Below are 25,569 nucleotides of genomic sequence, written 5' to 3' on the forward strand. Positions count from 1 at the left end.
CCCTATATTTTTATGCCTGGTAATTAATCCTTAATTAGTGCCATGGTAACAGAACAGGTTTATAAACCAAATGCATTCTAATGACTAAGCCTTTGTGAATTAATTATTCTTATGCCTGTCTCTGGCAAAAGATAAGTATTAAAGATGCAGTTTACATTAATATCAATTGGTGCTTACTTTTCAGAACAGTTTCACCTTCAGATATTATGGATTTATGCTGCTGACTCTGTTAATCTGGTATTTCCATTGTAAAAAGCCCTTTATTTAAATAGAGGTCACCATAAGGAAACAATCTTACCCGCCAAATGTAGCGTTAACGGATATCACAAGCCTATCTCTTTGTTAAGGTATCTTTGCCCTCAGATGTGTTAAATCGACTCAATAAAGCGGTTTATAGAAGGATAAGGGATCCTCCTTTAATGTTGTATTTGCCTAAAAAATTACCTTCATCATCCATTGGTACACAATCATATGTACAAAACTCATCTTTAATGCATCCAAATGCCTAGCTAGAACATACTTTAATATGTTCTGATATGTTAATTATACTGTAATATAAAATGGAATTTAGTTTTAACTTTGTTACACCTGATTAATTAAGAAAGCATTCATTTTAGTAGTTAAATTAAGAACTAAAATAAACATATTTTTTTAAACTGTTAATGCAACAATGCTTGCTATTATCATTTTAATTATACTAACATACAGTACATGTCTGGCACTATCATTAGACATTTTTTAGAGCAGTGTCTTGTTAGGCCTCTTTTTTATGTGATTGAATTTACTACAATATTACGCATCCATTAATCAATTATCAAAAAGGTTCTTATGAAGGTAAGGGTTACAGCAATGCAGAGCTTATCTTGAGAACACAGTGTTCGCAAGGACTACACCCTGAACAGAGCTCCAGTCCATCATAGAGCATACAGTACACACACAAGCACTCCATCAAGATACCCAATCTGAAAACCTTTAAGAGATGGGAAGAAACTGGAGCACTTAGAGAAAACCCACTCAAATGTGGAGGACCTGAAAATTCCATTACAGCCATATACAGCATATATGTTTGTGAAAATAAAATCAATATGCAATATTTAGGTGTTATTCACACACTTCAGATTGCAAAGGTTAAGGATAAGGTATACTGTACATTTACCAGAAAAACAAAACATTTATAGAAGTTAAAATGTCACTCTGCCCATTTCATCACTGTTCTGTGGACTGACCCTTAACTCATGGTTAATTAGAATTTAATCATAATTTCAGCTGGCTTTTTTGGGCTGAGAAAGGCCTTTTTTGTGCCCTTGATTTCTAAAACTGTTTTTTTCTAAAGTGTTATTTTTTCCTGTTAGGCTTAAGTTATCCACGTCTGCAACATTCAGAAAGGAATGATCACTGCATAGTTTGTGGAACTCTAGTCTAGCCCACCTGTCCATATAATGAAGTAGAATCTGGATGTCCCGATGAAATAGGGGTGGTGTAGAATCATTGACATTTCACTTGACTAACCTCTACCTCTTTCAGTAACCTTTACACTAACCTCTGTCAGTGTTTACAGTGGTACATGAAATTGGTGTTCTATTGCTGTGTTCTATTGTTATTCAGAATCTAGTTACATTTTCAATGTCGGTTTAATGTTTTGTGGTAAACTCATGATAGTTAGCCAAGGACTTGCAAGTCTTCTGCAACCCCCAACAGGACATTGTCTCCAATGAAGGAGACGTAATTTTGGAAAAAAATTACGTTGCCCCACATATTTATCGATGCCTAATTTGTACACAACACATAACACTTCCCCAAGCCTATCACTAGTATTGAATTTATTGGTTGTGCCAACCATATCTTAGGTCCAAGGTCAGTATACAGCACATATACCCTAGGCTCATATACAGAATCCAGTAACATGTGCTGTGACAAAAACAAACAATTGAGAGCAGATATCAGTTACATTTAACCAATCTGATAATGATCTAAAAGTAATGAACAAGTTCATTATTGGAAAAGAATGGGTAATACACTATAAACAAGAATAATACTGAGTAGAATGTGACTGGGTCTTTGATGAGAAATAGTGTAATAGAAGGCTATGCGATGTAAGAGTTATTGTGTCTTCTCTTTCTAACCAGAAAATGTCTGTATTGCTGTTCACTTGCATAAGAGCCATAGCTGTATTTTTCAGCAGGATGTGTGAATCTGACTAATTTTCACCCCTGTTGGTAGTCTTGGTAGTTTTACAAAGACCAAAGATCATCTAGGCTGAAATATCATTATTTTCCCTCTTTCAGGGAATTATCCTCAGCACACTTTAGCAGAATAACGCAAGGAAGCTGTGTGACAGATGAATAAAGGACTTTAGTCTGGGGAGCACTAACATTTATTAAAGTGTTTTGTTCTCAAAACGAAAGGAGAGAATGTCTGTAACAAACAGCATGGGGCAAATCACACACAAGTGTGAAGCCGTTGTGTACTACTCAGCTGCGTGCATGGCACCAGGTCCTTTCTGCCTCAATTTTAATACATTATTTTTTCATTGTTGCCTGTCTGAAGCAAACGGCGAGAAGACTGGGAGCAATCAATCTTCATCCGGCACAAGGAGGCAGGCTACAGACTGAGAGAAAACATCCTGTTCCATATGTATATCAGTACTTCCCCTTGTGGAGATGCCCGCCTCAACTCTCCCTATGAAATTACGGCTGACTGTAAGGAACATGCCCCCTTAACTCTCTTGCCTTCTGCTTTCACAATGACTTTCTTTTATTGTCATTTAAAGAGCTTGTTCTTGCTGTGTGTGGTCTTATTAGCACTCTCTTTTTGTGGGACTATAAAACACAGGCATTTCTTTCATCATGCTTAAGAGAAACTTAAGCCAGATTTTATAGTATACTGTATGAACGTGCAAAAGAACTTAATGTAATATCCATCATGTTAATGTTTATGAGATTCAATGAACACTTTACTCTGCATTTGCCCTGTGTAATTGTGTGTTACTGGGTTTATTGTAGTTGTCTGGGTTTAAGTGTCTTTCTTGCATTTATAGAGAAACTATACATAGGATATTTTCCATTAAAAAGTATGCAGGAAACTCTATTCATCTTGTTTGGATGACAGGTAGAGTACTAGGTCATTATGAAAACTGCAAAGTTTTAGATTTGAGAGAAAACAGAATTTAAGAATTCCAGCAGTCAGTTAATCATATCGGTATTAAAAAAAACCTCTCTCAGGGAGCTTTGAATTTTAGCTGGTTGGTCATTAAAACCTTTAAAATGTTCATCATTCAGCTTTTCAGATTACGAAATTGCTTATGCATTAGGGTTCCGTAATACCTTTTTTTCTCCTTTTCCTCAAGACTTCAGAGAAGAACTTAAGGCTTAACTTTGCCCTCATTGCATCAAGAGAACCATAGCAACAGCAGAGGGGATGAATAAATCCTCCTTTCTCTACTTCCAGTGGAATGGTTCTCAATTATTGCCTTTTTCATGGTGGTGTTAGATTGGAAGACATGAAGGTGTTTTAAGGTGGAACTAGTGTATTGCATTTCTTTTCCATTTTTGTTCTGAGTGCATGCTCATCTATAAGAATTAAAAAGAAGGAAACAGCTTGGTCCTATTTTCACAAAATGTGAAATGATTTTCTTTCAATTGTTCTTATAAAACCAAAAGCACTACCTACAATATTATATTTTTTATTCATGACTTCAATCTAACTGCATACAATTTTAAATCACCATTCTCTTAAAGTCTAGGATCCTGAATTGTATTTTTGTTAGCGTAGCAAGAACTAAAACATGCATATGCAGGGCTGTCCTGTTATAAAATTACCCATTATTTTGAGGAATTGGTTGTAACAGTATGGTTGTGGCTTCCATTTCAGTTGTAGTAGAATTAGGCACTGAAAAATACTTCTTCTGTTACAATGGAAAGACTCTACATTGTGTGAATGGCCTAATAACAAATATATTTTCATTTTAAGATTATCTTCAAAGCTCAAGGTTCAAGAGGAAGAAAGCACTGAGCTTAAGACATTGAATTATAAAGTTTTATTTGCTGGATTTCAGCAGGACCCAATGTGGTGCAATTCAGCAGGAATTGGCAAAGAAATTTAAAAGCACTTGGAGATAAACCCAAATTTCAAGCAAAGCTGGATGACTATGGTAGTTTAAGAAGGGTCATTAAATGGGTAACTGTGTGCAGGGGGAAAAAGAATCTGAGGATCATTAAGATTTATAACTTTATGTAGGTTTTGTTTGAAAGTATTTTTTAAGGAACAATTATCAATATTATCAATATTGGATGCTTTTGTTTCTGCTATGAATGCTTTATATGAAGATATTATTTGTCTTTACTCTAGTAAAATACTGTTTTATTCATTTAAAAGGTTCATATTAAGATGCATATTTTAGCTTAACTGACACTGAAAATTACAATGGTAAAGATTTTTTAGGGGAATCATTTTTCAAGAAACCATAAAACATTACTAAACCATTGTGTTAAAAGAAGAATATGCTTGATTTTAATGCTTGATATTGTCTTTTTCAAATTAAAAAGTGTAAAATTTGCTTTATAAAAGTTGTAAGTTGTAAATTACAAATGCTGGGAAAAAGGGAATGAATGAATACAAACCCTATTCCTTGAAGACACTGTTTTACGTACACCTTATAGAGCTCTTTTACAAAGGCAAAATAAAACCTCTCTATGTCTAAAATTGAAATTGTGACTCCGAATGCATTACCTGATCAGCTTGCATTCTGCTCTCTGTAACCCTCAGTGAACAGCAGCAAGCACTTTGTGAGAAAGTTTCATGGCCACCTCCGGGCTAAGATTGAGTCTGGAGAGGGAACTCTTCCTGTCCGGTCCCGTGGGGCTTTTCAGACGTGGGATGGAGTCATGCAGGGGGAGCAACTAATCACCATGTCTTGTACGGACAAAATCACAAGGTGAGCTCAAAAAGGCCAGTGGGATTGTTCAGCTTTAAGAGGAATTTTAGGACTTACCATGCAGTACTTTTAGAAAGCGAAAAAGGACAAAAATTTTGTCGTCATCATCATTTGACACGATGGAATGTCAATTGAGATTAATACTGGACCACAAATACACACTCTCAAATATGCTACGTGTATGTTCTTAACGCCAAAATTCACCATCTAGTCATAATATAAAATACATGGTAGGATGTAGAAATTATTTTTTTGCCTTGATCATAAGTGCTTGTTTTGTTTATTCAGAAACAAATGTTTCTAAACTAGAATTTTAAGACTATGAAGTCTAATAGAACTGAAATGAAGAGTAGAGCTAGACATTACTCTCAAACAGAACCCCATTAAAAATGCATATGAAATTCAATATTTTCACCTGACACTCTTTATGCTATTCCACACAAAATTAGAAATTATTTTTTAAGGCCAGAATGTTAGATGTGGTGAAAAATAGTAAAATAATTTGTCAGCATTTTAAAGATGAGCAGGCAGTATTCTGACTAAACAAAATTTAAAAAATCTATAACTGTAATACGTTTTGTAAACCTAGTTTTTTAGGCTTTCCTTTAGTTTTCTTCCGATTTTTGTGTTATTTGATTTTTAAACTTTTTTGTGGTAGAAGTTCAATCCAAAATGCTACTACACCAAAAATCAGATGCCATCCTAAGTTTGTGAATTTATCAATATTAGAAAAGTCATACCGCTTGCAGCTTTTTGTTTTTAGAGATACATAGAGTGACACATATGAGTTGTACATGTCAGCACTGGAGAAATAAATGAAAAATTTGGAACCTTAAAATAGAACAAAATTAAAAAGAAAAATGTAAACAGCTCTGACTCCTCCTGGCTACAGCCAGAAGCAAGACAGATTTAAACAAATTCCCCTCTTGGTGGAAATCATTTGTTAGAAAAAAATCTCTGGGTCTTCTGTGACATTTCAGTGGTAGGAAGAAAGGACAATATATTGATTTAAGGATTACTTTTATTAAAGACTGGGCAAGGGGGTTTTCAGTTTAAATACTGCATTATTATCAGGCGGTTCAACAATAAAAGGAGAGGTTTTCATGATATTTGTTCTGTGTGGGAGCATTGGCAGTCTAAAACTAAGGAAAGAAGTTTTCTACTTCACAAAAGTTCAGAAAATCTTTAAGCTACAATAGGCTGGGCATTATACTGGAAAGTAGACAAATAGACATAAATTGTATTCAAACAATGAGATGCAGTTATAAGGGCAACAAGAAAAGTAATTTTTGAAAATGGAGTGACTTGCACAAAGTGCCAGAGTGATACTGAACAAAAGAAAGTCCCCCCCTTCAAAAATAAAAATGTAGTGAAATAAGCTTGCTCTAAACCAATCACTGCAGAGTTATTTCTGTGATTCGTCATCCAAGAATCATGAAACGAGGAAGGAAAATGCCTGTGGCAGAATCCTGCACCATTACTGAGAAGACACTGTCACCAGTGTATGAAGATCAAGTGCGATTTTGCATCTTTTTCAAATATAGCAAAAGGAATATTTCTGCCACCACAAGCTTTAAGTTCCTGTTGATGTGAGAGGTAAAATGAATATTTTATACGCAAAATGTTCCCAAACCTAAGCAATATGAGCCAATGCATCATCACCATCATCAAAAGAACAGTAAAGGATATCTGAGATAATAAGTGAAAACTTTTAGACTATGAAAGGGAATGACAGAAAAGTATTTATCAAATATTATATCACTTTAGGGTTAGCCAGGAAGAAACAAACAAAATGTTTCAGTTGAGATAAAAAAAAAAGTTCTAAGCTAACACTGTTTAACAGAAGAGGCAGAAATGTTACCGGTACTAGAAACACTTAAGTAAAAAAAATCTCCAAGCTCTAGCCTACCAATTGTACTTAAGGGAACAAGAGGTGTTATTCATAAAACATTAACAAAGCCCTTTTAGCAGTCTCTGAAGGTATAGTAATCCCCCTTGACTGGAAAACTACAGATGTAGTACCCATCCATAAAAAGTGTGAAAAAGAGAAACCAGGCAATTAAAACCAAGAGTTTTTACTTCTATTAAACGTAAAATTATGGAATAGATCATTGGAACCCAACTAGAGGATCATCTGCATGGAAAGAGAATTCTGGTGGATAGTCAGGATAGATTAGGAAAAGTTAGGTCTTCCTTGACAAGGTTATTTGAATTATTTGAACAAACAATGGCAATAATGAATACATGCAGAATATATGATATGGTATATTTAGATTTTCAGATGGCTTTTGATTGAGTCCCTCATAAAAGACTAATTCTCAAGCAGAGAGTATTCAAAATTCTCAAAGGCATTGACAAAGACAACCCAATCAACTTCTTCAGAATAAATGGTGAAACATTAACTAGACAACCAAAATGGAACTAAAAGAAAGAACATTTAAAACTCCAAAACTGCAAACAGTAATCCCTTTTTTACAGAAAGGGCTGTGAGAGTCTAGATCAAGATATCTTACTTGTACTGTAGCTTTCACCTAGCTCCCATAGCTCCTTGTGTAAAAACATTACATCGTGGGTTCACGTTTCATAGTTTGTTCTGAAGAATGTTTGTAAGCACTTAATTTAATATTATTGCATGATTTGTTTTATTTGTGTGAAAAGTAATTATGCATAAAATGTTCTAGAAATCAACATTAATGTTTTGCTGTGTTACTGTGTGAAACAGTAACATGCCCATTTAATGGGATATAAGAAGCATCACTGTATTGATTTATTTATTTAAAACTGGCATTAAGTAAAATATATCTACTGTAAGTAAATGTTTTGTGGGTAATATTTGAACATGTAAAATATAAAATAACATTGCTAGTTGTAGACAGAATGCATTATTGTAAAACTGGCTATTCAGAATTAGTGCTCATATCTATACACAATTGACTACAACGAGAACCCATACTTCTGAAGAGACCCTGCATAGTTACGCTATTCTTGCTCTTGTTCTTGTTCTTGTAGTTAGTGAGACAGGGGAAAGCACAGTTCCTGTAGATTTAGCTAAGGCTAGTAACCTGACTGCATGCCTTACAGCTGACTGGCTAAAACCTGCTGTAGCACCAACAATACTCTATAATAAACTGTTGGCAATAGGATATTGCTGAAATACTGCAAACACCCAACAGTAATGGGTAGATACTGCTCACACTTTATGTAGATTTGACTGTTTTCACTGGCAGTGGTATTTAAAAAAGAGACACTTGCTTGAAGAACATGTCCGGACATCATGTTAACTCATTCTTTTAACCTTTCATCAAATGTGTTTTTCTTTATAAATAAACAACAAAACATTTGCTTTACATCTTTTTCCCAATATCCGTAGAAATGAAAACTTTATGTACTGTATACGGAGCACAGAAGGAAACTTAACAACCAAAATTAAAAAAAAATAAATACAAGTAAAGAAAATACATATTCTTGACTAACACAATTTTGTCAAACATGAATCCATTTGAATACTATTTTAGAAACAAGGCTAGTCCCTCATTAATGTGCTCAGTTTAACACAGTTGTTTGCCTTATCGTGGTACAGTGTTGAATGGGAGAAGTGACTTAAGTAGGCTGCAACCTTGCAGCTGTATAAGCTGTGAAACCATAATGAGTGGTAAGGGTCAGATGTGTTGTGGCGCAGCAACTGGTGGTGATGAGAATGAGAGAACTGGAAAGGTGAAAAGTTTAGAACAAACATTCAGTGTAATTCAGAGTGACTGTACCCGTTTAAGTCCGATAATAATACATTGTATTGTTGTGTCTGTGCTACCAGTTTAAACAAAGTACCATTGCCAACCATTCATGCAAATGCAGATGAAATTAATTAACAGAAGGGTTCAAATTGGTTAAAACTTTTATATCAGCTAAATATGTCTGTGTTTAATTTAATTCTCCTCTTACTGTATTGCCCATATTCTGTCACAGCTCATGGGACCAAACTTCTTCAATCTTCTTATATACAGAAAAGGGTAAAAACTGAAAGCACTAACTAAAATATGGTTATAATAAAACAGTGAAATTAATAAATATGAGATGGAGAATCCCCCCTGTTTACATTTTTCTTATAGGAAGTTTGTGTCCAACTAACACAATTTCACCTTACACAAGACATTTGTACAACACATCTATCATGTTAGTCTAGTGATACCTGTGTACCGATTTGAATATTGCATTCATGTTTTTTGTGTCATTTTTAATACATTAAAGTCAAACTCTGTCAATAATAGGGCACAACCTGGAAGATCACAAGTCATGCAATCTTGCCAAGATCAATGGGAAAGTCCAAATGTGATGGTCTGGTCAGGAGAGTTTGGTTGATATAAAACTCTGTAGTCACTCATGACAACCTGACTGTCCAGTGTGTCATTTATCAAATCCTGGGACATTATTTGCTGCTGTTCCTGCTGGCTCATCCTGATGTGACAACACAACAGCAGGCTTGAGTCCCATTGAAACTCTGTGGGATCAGCTGGGATGATATATGGAATCTAAGACACAGAAACCAATGAAACACACTTTTCATGAGAAGTACCACAAGAGAGTATGTTTTTCAACAAGTGCAAAGTTGCGTCACATATATCTTTCATAGCAGACACCCTGTTGATCAATCCTGAAGCTGATAAATGTTCATGAATCAGCCACATGAAATCACCTGTGAATGTTCGATATAATGTCTGTGGCCCTGCCACAAAATAATTGTCATTTTCTCCATAGAAAACTTGTGAATGTATTGCAATTTGTACTGTAAATGGCATTTGAGTATACAAATTAAATAGAATATATTACAAATATGTAAGTCTACAAATTAATGTAATCACAACATCATGAATAAGAGTGAGTGTATAAGTACGCCCATGCATGTACACAAACGATCCACACTCAAATTTGTGGCTATTCTTCCATTGACGTCCCCTACTGATAGTTAGTGGAACTGTTTGCCTTGAGGATTGCACTGTGAAAAATCCTCCCTGAGATCGCACAGACAAGATACTAATGTGCTTAGGACCACCATCAAAATTGCCGGGTCGAGCACTGTCACCTGCACTGCTCAGGAATCCTACGTGGCTCAGCCAGTAAAGGCCCATCACAAGCCGACTGTGACTACAATGGGGATATTACTGGGAATCCTCGATCAGTGGTACACAATGGGCTGAGGCCCGCAGGGGATGAGGTGGGATTAAAATTGGGATCTTTTGGCTCCAGCAGTTACAGTGACCCCTGCTGCTTCATGGGTGCTAAGAGGCTCGTGGTGCTGTGAATCAGGGATGTGACTTTCCTCCAATGGTGCTGAATGTCTGAATAACAATGAATAATTTGTTCAAATAAATCTTACTCAAAGAATGGTTCTAAAATCACAGATAATCTTAGATCATTCTGATAAATAGGCACTAACACATATTGCCCGAGTATTATGGCTTTGCCTTGTGATCAAAATGTGTCCCTTAGTGATCTTTCTTGGTTGATTACATACATGTATTCCAAAGACTGTGAGCTACAGCAGAATATCCCAAGCGAGCTACAGAAAATAATGATACTGCATCAATCCGTTGCTTTCCACTCAGATTACTACTTTGCTTCATCACGCAAAACTCATTAAATAAGCTTCATTTCTATTAGCAATATTGCTTTTTACCCATCTGTTTAGGGGATTAAGAAAACCCGTGTACTGCTTAATGAATCAAGATTCGCATTCAGCTAAACTCTCCCCTGTTCTTCCAGATTGGAAAAGCAAAGGTGTTGACTGTTTAAAGTTTTTCTTTATTATTACAGAATAACATTTTTGCTGGTATAGGTTTTATAATGTTTTTTTTACACACAAAGCACATGTTCTTATGTCTTATGTTCTTACGTTTTTTCCGGTGTTTTTGTACCACTTCTAGATGAATGCAGAATAACAGCATGTGTGAGAAATTCCATTGTGTTAAATTTATTTTACAATGAATTGAAGAACACTGCCGAATGATTGCTAATACATAAACAGTGCAATTTTAATTGCTTGCTGTGCAACTTAAAATTCACATCATACCTCTGGCCTTTTGACCTGTAAGTGAGTAAAACGAGTTCAAATCCTTGTTCATTTCTTGTAATTTTTCCTCATGTCAAACAAATTTTGTATTCATTGAATTATGACAAATACAACCAGAAAAAAAAGGTCCCTCTGAAGTTTAAGCTATGCTTTCCTCTCTGGGGGGTGGTGAAATGATGTTGAGTGAGTTTAGTGTGTCAGTATAAACCAGCCACAGCAGCTTCTTGCTCCTCCACCGGTGTTAATTTGACCAATTTGATTCACTTCACAAGAGCTGGAAACGTCCCGATTAAATCTGGCCAGGTCACCGTGGGGGTGAAAGCAATTACTTTACAAAAAATAGAATCAGGAGGAATAGGACCATCTCTCTCCTTCCCACCCCCCTCCAACTCCATTTTATATCCCTGTAAATTATACTTCAATTGAAGTGCGCAGGTCACCAGGGCAGCTAATCAAGGTCACTGTCAAGAGCAAGAGCGAAAGGAGGCTTAAGTCCTTATCCTGCTACCTTGCGCCATTTTAACAGACCCATAGATCTCCAGCATTCACCACACTATCAGAGTAAAAGTGTTCAGTATCATTCCTGAATTGTTGCACCTGAGAACATTTTCTTGATTTTCTTCTCTCCTAAAATGACAGCCCTTCTGTGTCAGTGGACAGACATGTTTTATGATTATGAGGTGCCATAAAAAAATATTTTATTTTCTTTTCCAAAGCAAAAAAAAGGAAGGGGGCCTGACAGACCAGAGTAGATGTTTAATTAAGCCAATGACTGTTTTAATTGAAGGTTTAAATGGCTTTTTCTGTATGAATATTATCCTTTATATTCCATTTGAGTTTTATGTAGATGAACACATTACTTTAATGGTCCCCACGTTTACAGAGCAAAAGACTGGGAGAGGAGGAGGGAAAGATAGAGACTCCCCCCTTAAATCCTCTAGCAGCCAGATGGCTGTCTTTTCTTGCATGAGATTAAAAGATGTTTCTAATTCACAGCGCTGCTTCCTGGGCAAATTAATATTGCAAGCTAAATCGTTTCTGTTTTGAGAGGAAAAAAATCAAATCAAGTACCTTTTTTCCCTTACAATAGGTGTGACAGATCCCTTCACCAGATTGTTCTCCAGGTAGATAGAGGGCTGCTATTTAAGTATTCAGTAATTAATGTAAAGTATTCTGTGTTAATTGACTGCTCAGGGAAGCAAAAAATATAATGACTCCTTATTAATCATAAACGGAGATATACGGAAAAGAGGCAACCACAGTAATTGCAGTAATGATGAGGAGACATTAATTAACAAAAAGAACAATGATGTAAAAATTAGCAGCATAATGTTTGCCACTGATTATACTTTTCTGACTTCATTAGCCCACACATGCCAGTGTTTGCTGTCAAAGTCCAACAACAAATCTGCTTTTTCTTCATTTAAAAAATGTTTTAAGCCTTCAAAGTCTTTTTAAAGTTTTTTTTTTGTATTGATGGCATTTAAACATCAACAGAAATTTTATTATCCATTCTTATTGTAGAATTTCCCGTGTCCTGGAAATGTCACTTTGTCTTTAAGATCAAGTGGTATTAGATTGTTTTAACGTACCTGAAAACTGGTTATAGCTCAGGCTCTGTACCAGTCCTCAGCACTGAAACCTTTTCTGTTTCTTTATTTGAAACCGGCGCATACAAGCTTTTAAATTATTTAACTTGAGATTGCATAAAGCGTTACCAAGTATGCATGGAACATCCTCCTGATACATTTGAAGAGGGGGATGTAGTAGAAGGACATTACTGCCCCATCAGTGAAACAAAATAAACAGAAGAACAAATGATTCACAATAGCTCTAAATCCATTTAAATTGCTTGGCACCCATGTCTAATGTTCACGTCCTTCCTCTTCAGGAGATACTACAGGTCATAAAATATACCCTTCAGGACACAGGTTTCAAAAACAGCTAAGAGATCAGTATATACATTTATCAAAATGTAATAGGGGGGTTCTGATATACTGGAAGATGGTACATACTGTAGGAATAAGTACTTATGGGGCTTCTGAAAACACACATCACACATATCGTATTTAAGTAAAACACTTTACCTTGAATTTTTCTTTTCATAGTTAACATCCAAGCTATTTTTCAAGTAAAAGGTTGAGACCTTTGTCACTGTTTCATGCTGGAATCACCTCTGTTCTGCCCTGAAAACGTCCCCCTGAAATATTTCTAAAACTATAAAGAGTGTTTTGGCTTTGCTGTTCTTCGTGACAATGATGGATGTTATTGCTACGTTAACGGTTCAGGGACTTGAGTAATAATAAACCAAAGCAATTGCTATAGTTTTTTTTTTCATTTAATTGTTCATCCAGAGGGTTTCAAGTGAAGGATTTGAAATTTGCCATTGATAGGTGGTTAGAAGTTGTAATATACTGTGGAAACAAGTAGTTTGCATTCCATACATGCACAGATTATAAGGTATTCATAGTTGAATCTACTGTATGCCTTCAGCTAAGTAAGTAACACATCAAGATACTGATCACTTGGCTATTTTATTCTGTTTCAGATGGAATGTTCTTGGCATCCAAGGATCACTCCTCTCTCATCTTGTGGAGCCAGTTTATCTGCACAGCCTCATTGTGGGCAGCCTACACCACACAGGTCATCTCTCCAGGATAGTTACTCACCGACTAGACCGCATGGGCCACTTGCCAGCATCTTACAAGTGCAACCAACCACTTCTCAGCGGTACAGTATTTAGTATTTATTGGTAGTATTAATAATTTTATATTTATGTCAAAAAACATATTCATAACACTGCACAGTTTTGGAGCCAGAAATCTAGATCTCTAACTTTCTCATTTTTGTTCAAATTTGCTAAACATCACTACCGTTACAGCTCTTATTTTTCTTAAGAGTGGTTTCTTTAAAACACTTTTACAGTGGTCTTCTGAGTGGCTTAACTGCTAAAAGACAACCCCCTGAGCATCTGGCTGAGCTATTTGATCATGAGTTTGAACATGAGTCATGTTACTTGCAAACTATAGCCAGGATTCCCTAAGTGGTGACACATATTGTAATTAGCTGCGTGCCACCAAGGGTGGGTGTGTATCTCAGAGACATTGCAATCCTTGTGGCCTCTTGGGTGTTTCCAGATATCCAGTGCCATTTTGAGGTGCACGCCTCTTTTCCAGTCAATGCTGTACCTGTACAGGTTACAGGATATGGGTACAGGTTTGATGGAACACACTTACCTTCCTAATTTTCTCCGTGTGTGGTCAAGGGGCTCGTGATAATAAACTATTGGCTATTCAAAATCGGGCAGGTGTATCAAAATTAATTGACGATTCTCTGTGTCTTTTACCATAAAGACACCAATACCACATTGTTCTGCTGCCAAATGTTGAAATCATCTGTGTTGTTTTGCAAAATGACAAGCAAAAACACCACATACAGTAGTCGAAAACAAAAGGCAATTTCAGAGTTTGTTCTAATATAAAAACATTTTTAGCATTTGGCTTTCATTTGCTATTACCATTCATTTTCATCGTATGAAAAGTATATCTGAGGTATATAATGATTGGTCACATGGTCTTGTTGAAGAAGGAGAGCTTCCATGTCTCAAATATGGTAGTGGTGGTAGGGTCTTTGTTTTCCAGTAAGGGACATTAAGTCGTCTTCCATTATCTATCCACATATCCACTTACTCTTGTTTCATATATGTTTGGGTAGGAGATAGTTGATAATTATAGGAGGCTTTACAGTACAGTTAAAATTTCTGAAAAAAAAATGACTTCATGCTTGAATCTGTTTCTTTCAGTCTTACTATAATGCTTCAGCAAGTGCCACATCATATAAAACAATCAGGTAGTATAGTTTATTTATCATTTGTAAATGTAAAAAAATCAAGAAGAAGAAGAAAATAAAGATTGACAGAAGTGATGTTTGGCATAACATCTTGTACAGATTTATAATTTGGATTTCTTTATGTGTACACTGTGCTCTCAGTATGACTGCTACTTACAAATATTGCACATCCCAAAAACACATCTCTATTCTCTTTGTAAAACAGGTAACAGGTGCAGATAAATATCTACTTATACACAGAAGTACATAATTTCTCTTTTATTTACCATCATTTGAAAGGTTGTTATATTCTAAACTCTTAGCTAAATGAGCGAAGTAAATGAAGCAGGCAGTCTGTAATTAAAAAAACCAAAAGACAGGCTGAAAGAAAAGCTACTCAGTGGCCAAAAGGAAAAAGATGAATTAGAAGAAGTGCTTATTTCCTGATCCTTTGTAAACCCAATAAAAGATGTACCAGCTTAAAATCTGTATAAACTGTATGTATAGCTTCAAAACCTCCAACAATAATACTTTCTTGAAATAGAAGCAGCAACAGAAAACACCAGACAATGGACAATTTTAACAATTGTCCAGCAGTCTTTCAGTTCAATCTTAGAAAAAACTAAAAGCTAAAGGGGCTATATGGCCAGCTAAGGTCAATGCTGGGTCAGACAGTGCAATTGGTTTACATTTCCCACCCCTAGTGTCCATGATGCCGACTCTGTGGTAGCAGGCAAGAAAACCCAATATACTGTAGTGACAAAAAGCTCTTTCATTAGTAATATCACAGTATATATTGTAAACGAATACACTACATTAGCTTGTTGCTTTTTTTTTAAATGCACGTTTGCAAGTCCCAGTTATGATATATTATATACTGACTGAAACCCGAAATATGTAATCAAAATTTAGTTTGCTTTGACAATTGACCCTGAGGGGTCCTCAGACAGAGATGCCCTTGATTTTTGCCTCAAAGGCCAGAGCAAAGAATTCCACAACAAAAGAGGTATTGAAGAAGGAATCCTTTTAATCAATCTAATCACACAGCACATCCGAGACATCCTGCATTTGAAACTTTGAAAAGAAAAGAGGACAATCCATTTATCAGTGTGTGCATATGAAGGATCCATGAAGTGATCTATCACCAGTGGGGGCTGCAACACTGTGTGTACTGCAGTATAGGGAGATATATCTTTTTATTTAAGCTAGTGTTGCCATAAGATAACAAAAATAAAAAACAGTAATACAATAGGATCACCATTGTTATAAACATGTTCCTATGACAATAATTTAAAACTTATTTTGCAAAGATAAAAACTTGAAGCAGGGCAGGGCACTGTTAAAGGCAACAGTGGCAACATAATAGGAGGTACAGTAATGTCAGATTCAAAAAATGATATCTGAATAAATGGCAAAGAAACCATACTGAAGACATCAATAAAAACATGAAATGAGGCAAATCGACAGTAGGAAAACCAGAGTAGTTCATTTAGTAAAAGTTGAATCACTCACATTTTAGGTAACTACTCTTATCTCTCTAACTAGTATCTATTAACTAGTAGAACATGTGTATAAGCAGCAGCAAATATATAACATCCTTTTTTGGACGCTGAAGGTGTTTTTTATTAAAAAACATAATTAAAGGTGATTTCCACTGATAATTATTACATTTCTGTTTGTACAGTAAAGGATGTTGTGCACTTAAACTGCATGCATTTTATTGAGATTCAGAAATTAATGTCGGTACTATTACTAGTAAATGGAGCAGTGGTATTATTATTATTTGCCATTATAATAGTATTATTACAGGTAGAGTAAAAGATAAATATCTGTCAAAACCTCCTCTTGCAATGTCTTTTCATGCTGTTGTATTAATTTTCCATGTCTTACTTAGTGCCTAATTCTGTTGACAAGTCAATTGATAAAAAAAATTATCCCTGTCAGCTTTTCTTACACAATCAGGATTTTTTCATTGCACTGTGTCTGGTGTATGGGTTCCATGTGAAGAGAAAGAGCATTGTGCTGATTGCGAATCTCAGCAACCTTTGTCACTCAGCAGTGTTTACCACAATGATAGTAGGCTTAAAGTGTTCACATTAGACACACAGACATATTTGCTTTAATGAATTGCTCATGACTGGCATGCTTAATAGACATAATCTGGTGTTGCCTTTCAATTATTGTGCTGTGCGGATGGATTGAATACCAATACACTGCTGCAAAACTCAGCTATTTTTTTTTACTTTGGGTTATGTTGTAGACACTGCAGCAAATAAAAACAAATACAAAGGCCCAGCCATTCTTATAACTTCTTTTTTTTATTTATCGTGAAAGAAAAGCAGCTACATTCTCTTTCTGCTTAGCATTGTACCTCTGATATCATGACACGGGGTATTTTCAATTAAAAAAAAACATGATCTGTTTTTTAAAAATAAGCCAAATATTAATCATAGAGAAAAACTTTAGGTGAAACAAACTTTAGCTAATATTATTTTCAAAAGTTGCAATGCTGGTGAAAATGAATTAATTTATGGGCTTCTGTCATGCTTGCTTCATATTCAGTTGAATTAAAGTTTTATCTCAAATTAGGGTTACACTTTTAGGAGGGGAGAAAGGAACTCCTTAACAATGTTCAGCTTATTTAAATTGTTGTTTTTTTCATTAAGAAAATTTTAATGTAGTTGAAACTTTTGTTTTTAAATCTTTCTATTCATGTTTACTTTATATATTTCATATTTTCACATCAGCTTCTTTGTCTCTAATATTACAAAAATGTGCATATTATTGGTTTAAAATTAGTATAATATAGTATTTTATAAATGTCCATGCGTTCTGCATACGTGCAGGATTTTGGCAATATTCTAATGTTTTTCAAGAAAAGCATTCAAGAAAAACATTAGAATCAAAATGTTTGGAGATTAAAAAAACATTAGAGAGTCAAGGATAATGATCTCCAATTATCCTTTGATAAAACATTCAGATCAGTCAATCATGCTTTCTTTATACTTGGAGCATGAAACAACAAAGATCAAACAAACAAAATGGCACTTTTGATCATTTAATACTATTGCTATGCTTCTGTAGTGTTTTCTATGTTAAAACATCTTGTGTATCTGGCATCAGTTTTACCTTTTTAAAGAAGTTCTCTACAGAGCACATTACATACAGTATGTAAAGGATTACATTTTTAAATGAATAAAGTGAAGGAATATGCTTTTAAGAGGTAATGTATTCCTGTACAGCATATAGCAGCATAGAACACTGTAACCAATGACTATAATTTTTCCCCAAGATATTGCAAATTAAAAAAAAAAAATCGCTTACACAAATTACACTTTTTAAAATCAACTTTCACCAACACTGTTTGAAAACGTCAAAACTAGAATTCGTTTTAGAAGCATGATATGAAAACCCTTTTTTTGTATTTGTGTGAGACCAAACAAGTTTAAACCTTATCAGGAAACCATCTACTTGCTTTTTAAAGTTTATGTCAAAGTTAGACATGAAGAAAATGTCCAAAGGAGGAAAGCTTCCCATTCATGGACCCTGTGTTTTTTGTGCTCCTTTTCAGGGTTAACCAACAGCGAGAGCCACCAGCCAGGAAAGTCTCCCAGCTTCAGTGTGAACTGGACAGCAGGTGACACCGAGCTGGAGGTCATCAATGCGACCACAGGGAAGAGGAAGGACACGGGGACTTCATCCCGACTCTGCAAGCATGTGCTCTTTGCTCGCTGGGCCAAGCTCTACCGTAAGGTGAGAACCACACAGGAAAAACCAAACCCTAATTCACAGACTTTCCTTGTCTGGTCTTGTGGAATTGAAGTGTACTGTAGGTTTTCTAAGTCTAGAAAATACTGTATATGAAAGTGGATTTCCGACTGAGAAGAGTAGGCACTGCTGAACCCAAAGGGTTGACAGAGCATGGAACCTAACCATGTTGTCTCATATCCTAGCCTCTTTCAATTGTATCTTGTCATCTGTAACTGTACTTATGTTCTTATCCATCCATCAATTCATTTTATAACCCACTTTATCGAGTACAGGGTCACAGGGGGAGCCAGATTCTAATATAGCAAGCAATGGGCACAAGACAGGATACACCCTGGACAGGACACCAGTCTATCACAGTGCACACACAGGCAAACACACACATAGAAACACACACTAGGGCCACTTTTCCATGAAACCTATTAACCTACCAGTATGTCTTTTGACTGGAACGGAAGGAACTGAAGCCAGGTGCCCAGTGCTGCAAGGCAATAATGCTAACCACTGCACTGCTGTGTTCTTATATCTCTTTAAAACACCAAATAAATCAGCCTTTGTGGGGAGGGGGGTTAAATTGTATAAATATAAAGATAGTTATCATTTTAATCCAATAAACTAATCGATATTAGTGAAACCTGAATAGGAGCCAAGCCATTCTATTAATATTTCAGGCACTTAAACATTATTTTTAAAAAGAATTGCAATCCCACCTCTTCAAAACTAATATGAAGGTTATTTCTTAAAACAAAAACTGAGCTCCTTCCTTATGTATACATACCTAGTATAGTGGCACATGCTGATTTCATAATATTGATTCATTAAGTGGTAACAAAAACAAGTTACATAGACAAAATAATGGGGAAATAAACAATGTAGTAAGTACTAACACTACAGAGGCACTCTCAGACGGATACTAAGGATACTGATTCGCCTTTTCCATAGGAACCAGCAAGTATTTGGTTGGCAGCTATGCTAGAATGCACTCAACACATTTTATTGGTATGACAATACTCATAAAATAGTACAAAACAGAGTACAAAGAGTTTTTTTTTTACATGTGAGAAAAAGAAAACACTGAAATGGTATGTTTTTTCAATTAAGCAATGTAAGACTCCTTATATGTAGTTGAAACATTTTTTGTTTTATTTTAAGCAGCACTTAACTTTTATTAAAAGAAATACAGTAAACAGCGTGATAGAAAATAAATGCTGTACTGTTCTGAAACTGTGAGATTAGCATCATTTTACTGTAGTAATAATAAAATTTAATGGATGAGCTTTTTTCATGAAACTACAATGGATGTTAATGGCTGCAATGTAACAGAAAATAGTGAAATGTTTCTTAATGACGTTTTGTTTTTCAGTTTTATGTTAAAATTTATATGCTGAATGCTTCAATTATAAATTAGCATTATTTTCTGATATAAGGTGTAAGCAAAATTATATAATTATTCATGTGAATAAATATTCCTTGTTACTTTCATTTAATGCGCAGTTTAAATGAACACCCCCTTAAATCTGACATTAGGAAAGTATGCTGTATTTTTGATAAGCCAAGTCAAACAGTCAAGTGGAAAAAGGTAATTAGTGTTTATAATTTCACTGTGAAAAGCATACAGTGCCTTAACCAAGCTTATAATGGAATCAACACATTTTGTATTGTTCCACCGTCCATATCATTGTCATAAGTTTGTTACTGTTTCTTTCAGAAACCTAAAATTCAGGGTATTGATTGTGGTTGCTGTTTACAGTGCTGCCATGTCATGACATTACATACTGATTCAATTTCTGATAGCACCCTTAATGCCAATAATTCCTGGTGGAGAAATAAAAGAAACAAGCAATAGATCCTAAGAGTCTGATACCCCGATCCAGTTACAAACTGAATTTGTAAAAACATATTAAAAAATAAGTTTTCAGCTTAGCGCTAAAACATTGATACAGTATGCCGGAATGGAGTTTCAGAGGGCACTACGGCTAAAGCCCCCTGCTAATACGAGACTTCTTTTTTCAGAATAATAACCTGAGCTGCATTTTGTAGTTTTTAAGACCAATTTGAAATACATAGAATTAATAGCCCTGGGGAATGAGAGGGCCTTAGTCTGTATAAAGTCTTAAATGTTATTGTAGCAGCTTTAACATTTGAAAACCTTATTTTGGCATCTGTGCTAAATGTAAAATGCTGAGCATCGTTTTATTACTAGTTATTGAATTTGCTTATAGGCTTGTCAGTCAAGAGGTTCTCATTCGCGTTTCAAATCCACACTGACTCTTAGGGTTTTACCCAAAACAAATATCTAATTCATGAGAACAGATTTATGCTGCTGGTTACAGTTTCTTACCTCTCCTTCAACAACATATGGCATAATTTAGATTCGAGAAAACAATGCTCCCATACGCCCATACTTCCAAAGCTAGAACCACCTAACACTGACAAATTTAAAAGCTTACAGTTTTAGCCGCAAGATCAGTCGTTTTTAGGGCAAAGTTGGGAACGCGTTTATCAGTGGTAACAGATTAAACACCTCTAACATGAATTGTTTCCCATCAAGAAAGCATGCTGATACTACAAGTCATATCCAAGTACAGGTACAGTCTTCTAGAAATAAACTTCTCTCTCCTGTTTCCCCACCACCTCCACGGATTCCTTTTGTTGTTGTTGAAACAAAGAAAATGCACAAAAGCACAGAGAGAGTGTTCAATTGCTTGTGAAATTTAAATGGGAAGATTACACAGCTGTTGAAGTTTTCCGTTTGTGCCGGCTCATTCGTTTTGTTTTGCTCCTTTTTTTCTCCTCCTCCACAGCTGAGCACGCAAGTGCCAAACCACGGGGAAAGGCCACTGATGTACTGCGAGGCCAAGCTGGCGGCAAAAACGTACCAAACTGTCAAGCAGCAGTTGTTCAAATCACTACAGGAGTCCGGACTGGGCACCTGGATACGGAAACCACCTGAGCAGGATCAGTTTGTACTGTCTGTGTAAAGTAAGAAGAGTCCAGCCACTCCCTAGGGAAAAAAAAAGGCAGCTCCCCCAAGTGGTGTGCTAAACTCCGGCTCGCAGGCCACATTGCCCCTCCTGCTGGGACTGGCAGTCCCCACACAAGCACAGAAAATGAGGAAAGAAGAAGGGATTTCGCCACATGCACAGAACACTTGATGATCCATTGTCACTCCCTCCCACTTAGGCGTGCTGGGTCAGAGAGTTCCAACCCTTCTCCGAAGTGAAAGCTAGTCGTTATCTTGTGTTTGTCGTGTCATCAGCCATTTTTGTGAGGTTTATCTCTGCAGCTGTCCTCAAATCCCGGGCAGTTAAATTTATACGCCAACTTGAGATTTCTAACTGAGCTGCCCCATGTGAGGGTGGTACATGTTCCATACATTGTAAAGGTTTTTGTTTCTCACAGATTGTTTTAATAACTGATTTGCTTCGACTTTGTGTGTTTTTGTTCAATGAAAGAAAAAAGAAATGTTTTTTAGTTGTGACTCATAACCCCTCACCAGGTATCACAGCAGCTGACTATAAGGGCAAGTTTTAAGGTACTCATCTTTGAGAATATAGAATTTTAACATTTCTAATGCTTTTCATTCTTGATACTTTTTGCCATTGATTTTGGGGTATTTTTGATATGCAGTTTGTTTGCAACCATGAAAGTTTATTCCATCCAAACAGAACAAAAAAGCTACAATCTTAAGTTGATGATTAACAGTCAGGCTAAACTATAGATCTAATCACACAAGCAGTCTCTTTCTGCTTGGAAGGCTTAGCATTTCTTAATAACACTATATGTTAGTGCTGTGTTTTACATAAGACACACCTCAGACACAACAATATAAATAAAGACACACAGTGTTAGTGTTCTAGACACAAAAATACTGGATCGAAAACATAGATGGCAAAGAGGTCTTGAAAACTAGAGATAAAAAACACTTAAAGCATTGGGAAACTGTGTTGGTATCTGCATCATGCCCAGCTGGCCCAAACCTGAGAAAATGATTTGTTATTTTTCTGTGGGTTACTGAAACCTGTCATTATACTCATTTTACCACATTAAACATTGTGAAACATCCCATAACCATGTTATTAATATTATCAATATGGATTTTAGGATGCAAAGCAAGACAGTTCTTGTATAAAATGTTCTTGTGTCACATATTTTAGACCTATAGAACAATGTGATTCAGAATGAATTCTATGTAAGAAAAAAAAACAGATTTAACATTATCCTTGTGCATTAGTAGAGAGAATAGTAGCTCTAATCACACTAGGGGACAGAGATTTCTAGTGCATTCGCTTACTCGAGTGTTTCAGTGTGAAGTGAAATAACTTCAGGCTTAAGTGTTTCCTCCACAGGGAAGTGCCTGCAGACCAGAACAGTGCTGCGTCACTCCAGACCTTAGAATATACTCATTTCACCAGCATCACCATCTAAAAAATAATGCATATTGTTGTGAGTCAGATTTACTGTCATCCCTCACAGCACCTCTCTGCTGCCTACAAATGAATTTTAAAAAGCTTGTTAAAGCTAAACCTGTTTCTCTTGTTTAAAATTTGAATTCCTTCTTGTCTTCTTCTGTCCTGTTTTTAAAGCTGCTTGAAGCCGAGTGGTTTTCCCTATTTTACTATACGGTTTTTTAGTAGCCTTTGGGGATCAGGGGGGCCTTACTCCAGGAAAAGCCTTTAAAAGCTTAAATTTGAGCATTTCATTAAATTGCTTTTATTCTCAACTGCCCTGCTCAAGATCAGATTTATTTATTGGTGGGTGGATGTTTTCCGAGAAGAATCAAAAGGGTTAACTGTGAGTTTCATTCTTTGTCCTAGGTGGTGCACAGTAACTATGGAAATATATGGTGGTCTTTGTGTCCGTCTTCTCTTAAAAGTCGTTGTGTCCTGTGAACTGCAGAAACACATCACTGACCACTTTAATTAAAAAGCAGTGACCCCTGGTGGTAAGAGATGTACACTGTTTCCTTTGTCACCATCTCCAAGGGTGGAGCACAATTAAAGGAACAAAAAGCTATTATTTTTAGGAGAACATGGCTTCTTTTGTGAATATGGAATTTTGAATTTGACTCATTACGTGTAAACTAGGCTGAAGGGAAGAGAAGTTCACCTTTAAAATAATGTAAAGGCTAATCAGACAATACTGTAACCTTTTTGTGAAGCAGGGTACATTAGACACAATGTGCTGTCCTTTCTCATGTATGTGTATATAGTTTGGGTCTGATCTGCTGGGTTTTCCCTTCAAAACTCAACTATCCTGTTCACCACCACCTCCACGATAATAATAAATATAACAGAATAATAATCCAAGTGTTCTTTTATAAAGAACATGTTGTATGTATATAGATTAGGAGAGTTAAATACAAGTTGTTTCTTGAAAATGCTCATGTACAATAGCTGTGAATGAAAAATTTAAAGGATTTGCGGGTAATTATTTTTTGTTAATTTTAATCACTATACATTTAGTTTGGTCTAGGAAAATGTTCTTGGTTTTCCCTGTGACTCACATTGTATACAGATCTTTTTCCCCCTTTTAACTGTAGCAGTAAAAGTCCTTGAGATGTTAGTTTCATCTTCTGCAGCTGTGTATCATACAAATTAAGTGCAATACTCATGTTTTTCACGTCATGACTCATGTCATTTCAACATTATTTTATCAGTTACAGACTTTGTAACTGGCTTGAGACACCTGGTTTTCTTACTTTTGCTTAGTACTTTATACAAGTAATTATCTTCACCCTTAAAAGCTCAAATGTGAGAAAACTTGCACAGGCAAGATTACTAATTTAAATAACTGAATACCAAGGCATGATTGAATGGCAATACTGTATTAACGGATGTAAATTTGTAATATTTGTAAAAAAAAACAATGTGAATTTAAATATATGAATATGCTGCTAAGGTCTGTAAATTGCACTTCAGTGATACCTTAAGTGAATGTTTCTGTTAAAGTGAATAAAAAAAGAAAAAAAAAATTCTTCTTTCTTGCAGCACATCATGTGTGTTAGAATACATAAAACACAATTCCATCTATCTATATTCTAACCCCTTTATCCAATACAGTGTCACGGTGGAGCCAGAGCCTGTACCGGCAAGCAATGGGTGAAAGGCAGTATACACAGTGGACCATCAGTCCATCCAGTCCATCACAGGACACACACAGACACAAACACAAACACAGAGACACACACACCTGGGCCAATTTTCCCAGGAGCCAATAGCCTACATGTTTTTGGGCTGTGGGAGGAAACCAGAATACTCTGAGGAAACCCACACCAAGAAGGTTGACAACATACAGTACTCTATGCAGACAGCACCCCAGTAATTCAACCACTGTGCTGCCCATAATTAGAAAATGCCCATTTAAATCGTAATAAGAACATATTTTTAAAAATATGAAGTACAGGATATAAAAAAATCAGCCTATTGGCAAAAAGTCTCTAAAGAGATAACTCTCATTAATTCATTCGATACATTAATTGCATGTAATATGCAATTCAAGTCAAATCAATCTTATTTTAGTATCTGGAAGTATGTCTGAAAGCAAAACAAATGAACGCACAGCGACATTACCTTCTCTTGTCTCTGACCCATCAAGCAACCACATTAAAAGTCCCCTAATCAATGTTTTCTGACTTAATATAAATACTGTAGGACCAACATTATTTATATGAGAATGCAGACTCAGTTTAAAGCAGGCACATAATACAGTATATACAGTAAGTGAATGCAATATACAGTATAATGTTTGGTGTAATTCATACCTGGATTTCAAAGGAATGTATTATGGAAAATGTGTATAACACAAACATTTGTATTTGGTTGTGAGGATAAATACCTAGATACTCAGAAAAGGTACTGTCATAATTAAATTTCAGTAATGGTAATTGAAAACACTTCATAATTAAATTTCAGTAATGGTAATTGAAAACACTTATGTAACACATAACACAATAAACACAATATGTAACATTAAA

The 25,569-nt window shown here is 35.6% G+C and overlaps 1 protein-coding gene across 1 annotated transcript in view; it reads left to right on the forward strand.

The window, feature by feature from the left end:
* adarb2 (adenosine deaminase RNA specific B2 (inactive)) overlaps positions 1 to 24,567 on the forward strand; it is a 217,291-nt gene extending 192,724 nt beyond the window's left edge. The window contains exons 6-10 of the mRNA XM_088643780.1: positions 2,548 to 2,699; positions 4,765 to 4,933; positions 13,546 to 13,727; positions 18,397 to 18,578; positions 21,398 to 24,567. Coding sequence (XP_088499906.1) covers positions 2,548 to 2,699; positions 4,765 to 4,933; positions 13,546 to 13,727; positions 18,397 to 18,578; positions 21,398 to 21,574 — 862 coding nt within the window. The 3' untranslated portion in view covers positions 21,575 to 24,567. The remainder of the gene's footprint in view (positions 1 to 2,547; positions 2,700 to 4,764; positions 4,934 to 13,545; positions 13,728 to 18,396; positions 18,579 to 21,397) is intronic.
* Positions 24,568 to 25,569: the final 1,002 nt, after the last annotated feature.

This window comes from Lepisosteus platostomus, chromosome 8 (assembly GCF_059453375.1).
Source record: "Lepisosteus platostomus isolate fLepPlt1 chromosome 8, fLepPlt1.hap1, whole genome shotgun sequence".
In the NCBI taxonomy this organism is placed as follows: Eukaryota; Metazoa; Chordata; class Actinopteri; order Semionotiformes; family Lepisosteidae; genus Lepisosteus; species Lepisosteus platostomus.